Here is an 8674-nt window from a genome sequence, read left to right as displayed (position 1 = left end):
GGTGCAGCATTTTTTTTTTTTGTAATTTGCCCTCTTCTTATATCGAAAAATTAAACTAGTGTTCCAAGGCTAAGCACAAGAAACTAACCATATGACAAAGCATCAAATCATCCATGGTCTTTTTTTTTTGGAAGAAAATATAATTTTGTAGTTGTACATGTGAATACGGTATAGAGTATCGTGGAAAATTCAAATGTCATACCATTATGGGCAGTTATAGTGTTTATTAATCACTCAGAAAATAAAATGTAAAAAAAAAAAAAAAAGTCACAAAAAGAGCACCAAAGGTAACAACAAAAACTCAAAATTAGTGTTAACCATTAAAAAACAAAAAAAAAAACAAAAAAAACAAAACAAAATTTAAATACATTTGTAACACTTGGCTCCTTCAAACACTCTGCATCAGACCAAGGCAAGTACGTAAACCGAAATTTAAAAAGCACCAAATGTTAAGGAAGATGAGAAACAAAAAGTTCTAGTAACTAATGAAGAAATATTCTTCTCATTTTCCATCTGATCAGAGTCCGTGTTTCGTTCCAGGACAACCATTTGTTCTCACTTCCTCTTTCTGTCCTGAGAGCACCGTGGACAGTACCTGCATAGCATAAATGAAGAGTGGTGAGGGTGCACACTTTCAACACTCTTATTGAACACATTTGTGAAATTAGATCACAGTCTCAATTTCTTTTAGTTTTGTTTACCATTTGCCTCTCGGTTTGGTTGTCAGCCCCACACATGCGAAATGGAACCACTCAATGGAGCACTGGAAAAAAACAAAAACAGACAAAATACTGGTAAGTGTTGTGCAAGTGAAGCAGTTGGGACAGACAAAAATCTAATTTTTCTAGAACACATGATGGAGAACAATCTGTTCAAAAAGAGCCATCACATGTAATATTCACAGTGTGGCTTCTGCTAATAAATCAGTCACACTGCCATCTGTGACCTTATCCACACAGCGAGGCACCGGGCTGCAGCACCTTAATTTATGGTTAGCATCTTGGAAATGTATGTAAGAGAGAGCCTGTACATGCACTTTATAAAGTATAACAGACACATAATACCATTTCAGCTTCTATTTTTTATTATTAATCTGATTTAATGCTCGCAGAGTCAGCTCTGTATGATACAATTATACTGTCGTGACCTTTTTTGATATGTGGATGGTATTTATTGATATTAAAATAAATAATATCATTCCTTCATTAAAGGGACCAGTGAAGGTACCACATTTTGTGTGCTTTATTAAATGTCACAAAGGGACACACTGTCATTTACTCACTTCCAAATGCAACCTCTCTTCCTTTGTTAAGATGTACAGATGGCTCTTTAAATCTGATAATAGCAGGGCTCCATCCACTTAAAACGCCATTATAAGCAAATAAGTAACAGGAAATTAGAACTAGAAGGTGATTTACTACATATTAAACCACTTTCCACAATCCTCTGGCTTTGCCTTTATTGCATAAATGTGCACTCACCAGACACTTTAATAGGTAGGCCTTGCTAGTACCAAGTTAGACCTCTTTTTGCCGTCAGAGCTGCTTAGTTCTTTGTGGCACAAAGACAAGGTGTTGATTACGTTCTCAGAGATTTTGGTCCGAAATGACATGATAGCGTCACACAGTTGCTGCAGATTTGTCAGCTGCATATCCATGAAGCTCCACGATGGTGATGTCACATTCCAAATCACTTAATTCAACTTTCTTCCACATTCTGATGCTCAGATGGAACTTCAGCAGGTCCTTGACCATATTCAATTCAATTTTATTTATATATCAAATCAAATCAAATCACTTTTATTGTCACATCACATGTGCAGGTACATTGGTACAGCACATGTGAGTGAAATTCTTGTGTCTATATATATAGCGCCAAATCACAACATAAGTCGCCTCAAGGCGCTTCATAGATACAGAGAAAAACCCAACAATCATATGACCCCCTATGAGCAAGCACTTTTAGCTACGTGCATTGAGTTGCTGTCATTGGCTGGCTAATTAGTTCTTTGCATTAATGAACAGCTGAACAGGTATAAACTACTAAAGCAGCTGCTGTATTTTTTTAATGCAGCCTCATTTTCTTCTCTTTTTTATGCTCCTTTCCTTGATGTGTCTGATTATGAACATTCTTCCCCTGTAGAATAAGCTAAAAACTGACAAGACCAGACATCTTGGAAAAAAAAGCTTTCCACATACCAGGGTTCATACGTCTTTTTCAGGGTCAAATTCAAGCACTTTTTAAGCACTTTCAAGGTCCCTTTTCAAGCTTTTCAGATAACATAGTTCAATTCAACATATAAGACTTTAAGAATGCACAAGCATCTACTTAAAATCTATTGAATTTATCATCTGTGATATTATTATGTACAATTCCAATGTATTTTGTTCATCTCCCTTAAATAAACAGGCAGCCTTAAAGTATGAAATATTCATATACAAATACACATATAAATGTGTGTACTGTCTCAGTGGCTGATTGTGCCCCACAGGTCTCGGTGTGAGCTTGAAGACATGTATGAGTTTTAAGTAGTTTAATGTGCAGGTGCTGAAGATAAACACATTTTGAATGAAAGCCGGGGAACTGATGGCACAGAAACAAGTGGCTATTCTTTGTGACCATATGGATCGGTCCTTCATATTACCATTATTTCAAATACTCCAAAAAGCTGGGGTCCAGGGTATAATTGGCCGTTTTTGACTACTTTTGATTTGGCCTCTATATTTCAACTTTAAAAACTGTTTATCTTGCCAATCTGTTATTTTCTCATTTTGACAAACTGTATCAGCACAATTTATCTAAATTCAGACAAAATTTAAAATATGAGTAGAAAGTGATATTTTTGACTGCAAAAACCACAGGCATGTTTAACGAATCATTTTCATAACTTGAAATGCAAATAGAAATTGTACATTTTTAAAAATATGCACAGGTTTTGCAAACAAAAAAGTTATATGGTACTATTTACCTAAAAATGCAGCCAAGGCTGAGATGGTTTTTATGTAACCATTTCAAACTATTTACAGAACAATCAGGTGTTCTGCATCAAATAAGAAGGCACAAAAATTATTTATGCAACTCCAAAAAATAGTTTGTGTCCACTATAACACAGATGAGAACAGTACAGGGATAAACCTGCAGGTCTGACAGCAGGTGTGTCACACAGCGTTTACACTGCAATCTGCCTTTGGTGGCTTTTTTGCAGCTACTGTCACATTCACTAGTAGAACTGACACACAAAACAAAACAACGACTACACTACACACTAACTACACAAGACAACACACTAACATGAGACTCCAAACACGGTAAACCTCACAAATTTCTCATGTATCAAAACTGTCTCTCTCTCTCTTTCGCTCACTCCTAAAACTTCCCTCTCTTCCCAAACAACCAAATGCCACATGTTGCCATATCATTTTTTTTGATTGGTCGACGTGGTACATTTTTCCACCAATAGGGAAGGAGTGTTTTTTCTTTTTTCACCAATGACTGTTGTTTTTCACTCACAATCAAAGCGTGTTTGCTAGCGCTCTCCTTAGAAAAGGCCGTTTTTACCGTTTCTTCCTGGAGTAAACGCCACTGTTTTATTAAAAACAAAAAACATCGGTTTTACGTGGCCTATCAACACAATTTAAACACTGGTATATAGTTTGAAGTCCGCACGTTCGACCCAAGTTGAAATGGAGACTCTGGGTCTGTCGACCCCAGAGGGTTAACCAGAAAGCCAAGTTAGCTAGTTATGTATCAGGCTAATGTTTAAAGCTTTCACTTGAGTAAATTAACTCATATGACTGCTAAGTAATGTTAGCTAAGTTCACAGCATATTCCATAACAGCGCTGCCATACTGCATCACACTCAGTGCGTTTCAATCATTTCTCCAGCGAGTTTGATAGCTAGCAAAATAATAATCATAATTTTTTAAAAATAGCATGTGTAACGTACACGTACTGGAAAATTATTTACTAGGACTCACCTATCATGCGACTGGAGAGCGCAAACTCCGCCATTGTTGTTTTCCATCAAACACTTATTAAAACAACGACCAACAGGTATGTTAGCGCACACATCCCCGACTGTCCGAGGGAGGGGCGGGGTCACATATTGAAACAGACACAAGGCAGCCAGGCGGGGAAATTTTGCCTCTACATTTTGCGACTCATTTTATTTCTCTATCTGATAAGAAAACTGTTCAATCAGATAGTTATTTGTGGTGAATGAAATACAGTTACACTTTCAAGCACTTTTAAGCACCACATCTGAAATTCAAGCACTTTTCAAACCTTGAAAAGACAACATTAAAATTCAAGCATTTTCAAGGATTTCAAGCACCCGTACGAACCCTGACATACTGTAACTGGTTAAAACAAACACATGTAACTGCCGCCAAGTTAAAAATATACCGACCATAAGCACTAAATGAAAAAAAACAAAACTGTTTCCCTGTGTTTGGTGGTTCCGAGGACATCAGAGGGATGTGTGTGAGTATTTCACTATAACCAAACCTCTTTTAATTTGGTTCGTATTGAAACAGCAGAACAAAACTCAAATAAAAGTGGGCAATCATTAATATATTTAATTTTGTTATTGCCAAACAAAATGGGATCAGTGGATATGTGGATAAGGACAGCACATTGAACCCAAACAACCGGACATCTCCCTCTCAAGTTCAGTAAAGACAATAAAAAGGGACATTTCATCTTATGCCAAAAGACAACTGTCACAAGCTAAATGAAGCAACTGCAAAGAAAGCATCCCAAGACTCTCTGTGGTCCAGCCTCCTTTGTGTGTTTACACAGAAATGCTCTTTTCTCCAGTGAAAAGAGCCAGAAAACACCAGAAAATATATAAAGCGTTCAGAACACCAGTTCTTGTTTCTGTTACTCTGTATGATTTGCCTTTATATTATGACACTTGAAGTGGGTTATAAAATTGATTTGGTTGTGCTCTGCGACCAGACCTTATCGTTTGGTCTAACTCCCAAAAACTTGCGTACGTCATTGAGCTGACGGTACCATGGGAGGAAGCAATCGAGGAAGCATTTGAGCGTAAGAAGCTGCAGTATGCCAACTTGGCATCTGAAGCAGAGGACAGAAGTTGGAAGATCAAGGTGCGCCCGGTGGAATTGGGGTGCAGGGGCTTTGTTGCCAGTACAACAGCAAAACTGCTTAGAGAGATTGGGATCAGACAGGCACAACGACAGGCTATAAGAGAATTAGCTAACACTGCTGAGAGGACCAGTTAAAAAGGGCTGACTTCACTTGGGCAGCAAAGGCAGTCCAGCTAACTGTGAGAGAAAAGAAAATATTCCGCTCTTCTTCCCTTTTCTAGGAGGCAGTAGGGAGGAAGAGCGTACAGCCCAATCCGGCAGGGAGGTGTGGGAAGCCAGATCGTGCGCCCCCCTTCCGGCTCTCCTCTCTGCTCTCTCCTATCTTGTCCCTTTTCTCTTACTTCTCTCTATCACCTTTTCTATCCCTTTGAAGAAGTGAGGCTCCATAAATGCTAAAGAGGTAAGTATTATTTCTCAGTTGCAGTGAATAGATAGGAGAAAATAAACTGTAGAAAACTAAACAGAAGAAAGAAGAAGAGAAATAACAATTTAACATAAACTAGTGACACACTCCGTGGCCTGAGCAACCCTGGTAGGCCCTCATTGGACGAGGGTGTCTAGTGATAATGGGCGAAACACCTGATGAATCCAAGGTCCACTACTGACGATGTGTCCCAAATCTTAATATGATAATCTAGATCAAATCTCTAATCTACCAAAAAATTGCAGATTTGCTTGGGTAAAAGACCGAAAGTTTTTTTTTTCTGTATATGTCTGAAATAAAGATACAATACAATACAAAAAAGTTGAGGCACACAACGATATGTGTTGCTGGTAAAGTTCCTGGGCTGCCTTTCCTCAAGATTCTCTCCATTCAAAGAAATGCATTATCAGGGACTATAACATCTAGTCCTTTTACTGAATCATTACTTGTGCTCTAAACCATGTACCCTTTCAAATTTTATAATTTTCTAAGCAGGTTCACTGTACAAACGACAACACACATTCATCAACATTAAATGTAAATGTCCATACCAATCTCATGTGTCCTCTGATTGACTGTAAGAGGGCATTTTAATACAAAACTCACATCAGTGTTGTCACAGCCGATCATCTCGCCATAGGAGACCTGATGACATAGGCAGTAGGTGGGCTCGTTGGGGTCCACTGGCATATCCAGCACATCGGATGGGTGCACGTTCCCAAAGTTGGAAGAAGGGCTGTTGAATTCTCCTCTGATGATTAAAAAATGTTGTATGTGAGAAAAAGAGTATGACACTAACTTAAAAGGAAAAAAAAACAACAATGACGAGACCATCAAAAGCAAAACAATGCACAACGTACGGCTGAAGGAGTTTCACTTTCTTCTGTGCACTCTTAGGACTGCTGTCTTCATCTGAACTCTTCACTTTAGACCTCGTTTTAGCTGCCTTCTTCTCCTTTTGCCTGGAATCTCCTGGGATTACAAAAGCATGCAAGACACGCATTATATTGAGTTTGGATTTACTTAACTGAGCACATAACTGTGGGCAAATACAGTGTTAACCCACCTTTCTTCCCCTTACTAGAGGTGGAATCATAGTCTGTGCTCTCGATTTGCTTTTCCTTCAGGTCAGCCTCAAACCGAGCCAGATCCGTGTCCAGACGTCTGATGTGTTTATCCACCTGCACAAAATTCAGGCCATGCTTACTTAAATACAGGGCAGTGTATTTTTCAAGTTATTTTCTCCCAATAAACATGTATCTAAAATATGTTTATTTTCTAAGATACCAACCATTTCATAGGTCTGCATGGCCAGCTGCACCTTGTCATCTCCAAACTCCTTGCATTTACTGTATGACTGCTGGATCTGCCTCAGTATGGACAGCTTTTGCTCAGAGGAGAGAGTCCGGGCATTGGCAGTGTATTCTTTAGCCAGAGAGTCTATCTGGCCTTTAAGATCTAAACAAAAATAAAAAAAAAAATAAAAAAAAAAAAAGATGAGAAGAACTTCTAAACAACGCTGTCTGTAATTACAAAGATAATTTTAATACCTCACACAAATAAGTCAAAATGTTTTTGAAAATAACACAATTGGATATTCAGTTTTCTTATTTAACAAGCATAAAACCAGCAACCTAACACAGTAAATTATGATCTTAAGGCTTCAAAAATGTTAATAAACTTTTGGGTTCTATACATTCATCTTCTTCTCCTTATCTGTTTCTGGTTGCTGGGGTGGCTTGAGCCTATCCCAGCTGCCAAAAGCAGGATACACCCAGCACAACACTGACAGACGGACAACAAATTTAGAATCACCAATTAATCTAACTCCATGCATGTCTTTGAACTGTGGGAAGACGTCAAAGCACCCGGAGAGAACCCATACAAGTATGAGGAGAACATGTAAACTTCAGGCAGAAGGACTTCAACTGGATTTAAACCCAGGACCTACTTGCTGTAAGTAGACAGCACTAACCACAACCAAACCTTTAAAAATGTTTTTGCTTAGCACATATAAATACATAATAACACACCTAATTGTTTTCACTCTGTATAATTATTATTGTTATTATTATTAATATTATTTTTATTTATTTTATTTTGATCATTTATTTGTTTTGGGGTTTAAAAATAATATTTAAATAAAGATGACTTAAAAATTTTATTATGTGACTCCTCATCACACATTAAGATAGGGTTCGAGCTGTGTCAATGTAAGAGCACTAAATAAAAATACATCCAAGTGTTAAAGAAGAACAAGACAAATAATAATGATGATAATAATAATAATAATAATAATAATAATAATAATAATAATAATAATTAGGGGCTTTTTTTCGTTAGTAATCTAATGATTCCTCGGACTTTCGTTGGGGTCCCTGTGTGGGGGTAACCCATTTACCTCCATTTAAGGACCGTGTTTTGTGGGTTAATGAAGATCCGTGTTCACTGAGCTTACCCTCTGTGCGTTGATCTAGATCCCTCATCAAATTAAAGTTCCTCTGCAACTCGAAGGGCAGGTTTTCTATGCCTGGTGTGGCAGGAAGGCAGGAGAACAAAGATTTTTAAGACATCAACACGAAACAATGAAATAACAACACTGGCTAGCTCAATCTAATGTCTGAAGTGATGCTTTTTCGGTTAAGCTTTAAAATTCTCAAGCACCCCATTAAACAACAAGTGGCACAAATACAGCTGACTATGAATGCTAACTGCATTTAACTTGTGCCAGTAGTGGCAATACAGGATGCTTGCGAGCCTTTCTTTGCTCCCTTGCGACGCGCTATTCCAGCAAATAGACTGAGCCTAAACCGCTAACCGTTAGGAAACCGTTAGAACATTCCCTTCCGCGCTGAAGCTGATCAGGAGATACACTACACAAAGAAATTAAACTATAAAACGACTAAGAATGTTTTTCAATGCGTCAGAAACACATGCAAATTCACTTACTGTCCAAATAATGCTCCAAATACATTCCCGCCGCCATCTTGGAAAATGTAAACAACACAGCTTCCGGACCGAGATAGAGCTGATCTGATTGGTTATCTCCAGAGCGCACCCAACACCGAAGGAAGAATCAACTGCCATCCAAAGTACGGCCAATTACAGGTGTAATACTCAAATTATCATATAGGTAATA

General features: G+C 38.0%; 1 protein-coding gene across 3 annotated transcripts; it reads right to left on the bottom strand.

Annotated features, from left to right (window-relative positions):
* Nucleotides 1-328: 328 nt before the first annotated feature.
* Nucleotides 329-8588, bottom strand: ing4 (inhibitor of growth family, member 4). Of its 3 annotated transcripts, none has more exons than XM_085471613.1 (8): nucleotides 8485-8588; nucleotides 7994-8065; nucleotides 6827-6993; nucleotides 6602-6716; nucleotides 6396-6507; nucleotides 6142-6286; nucleotides 702-763; nucleotides 329-595 (listed from the first exon to the last, which is right to left on the bottom strand). In XM_085471613.1, exons 1-8 carry the CDS (start codon nucleotides 8519-8521, stop codon nucleotides 556-558), a joined length of 750 nt encoding a protein of 249 aa, XP_085327739.1. In that variant the 5' UTR covers nucleotides 8522-8588; the 3' UTR covers nucleotides 329-555. The 3 variants fall into 3 exon arrangements, with proteins under 3 accessions (XP_085327739.1, XP_085327741.1, XP_085327740.1); XM_085471615.1 differs by lacking the exon at nucleotides 8485-8588 and adding an exon at nucleotides 8354-8371 and having other exon boundaries at nucleotides 330-595; XM_085471614.1 differs by lacking the exon at nucleotides 8485-8588 and adding an exon at nucleotides 8248-8334 and having other exon boundaries at nucleotides 330-595.
* Nucleotides 8589-8674: the final 86 nt, after the last annotated feature.

The sequence above is a fragment of the Copadichromis virginalis genome, linkage group LG11 (genome assembly GCF_057382275.1).
Source record: "Copadichromis virginalis isolate Kocher_CV1m ecotype Utaka linkage group LG11, C_Virginalis_male_GT1.1, whole genome shotgun sequence".
Lineage (NCBI taxonomy): Eukaryota > Metazoa > Chordata > Actinopteri > Cichliformes > Cichlidae > Copadichromis > Copadichromis virginalis.
This window is presented reverse-complemented; position numbering and strand designations above follow the sequence as displayed.

Excerpts from the sequence above, each read along its gene's own strand:
- ing4 (XM_085471613.1), bottom strand. The coding sequence starts at position 8,521 with ATGGCGGCGGGAATGTATTTGGAGCATTATTTGGACA. Across the intron at positions 6,717-6,826 it reads CCATGCAGACCTATGAAATG|GTGGATAAACACATCAGACG; the intron begins GTTGGTATCTTA and ends AATTTTGTGCAG. Across the intron at positions 6,508-6,601 it reads CTCTAGTAAGGGGAAGAAAG|GAGATTCCAGGCAAAAGGAG; the intron begins GTGGGTTAACAC and ends TTGTAATCCCAG.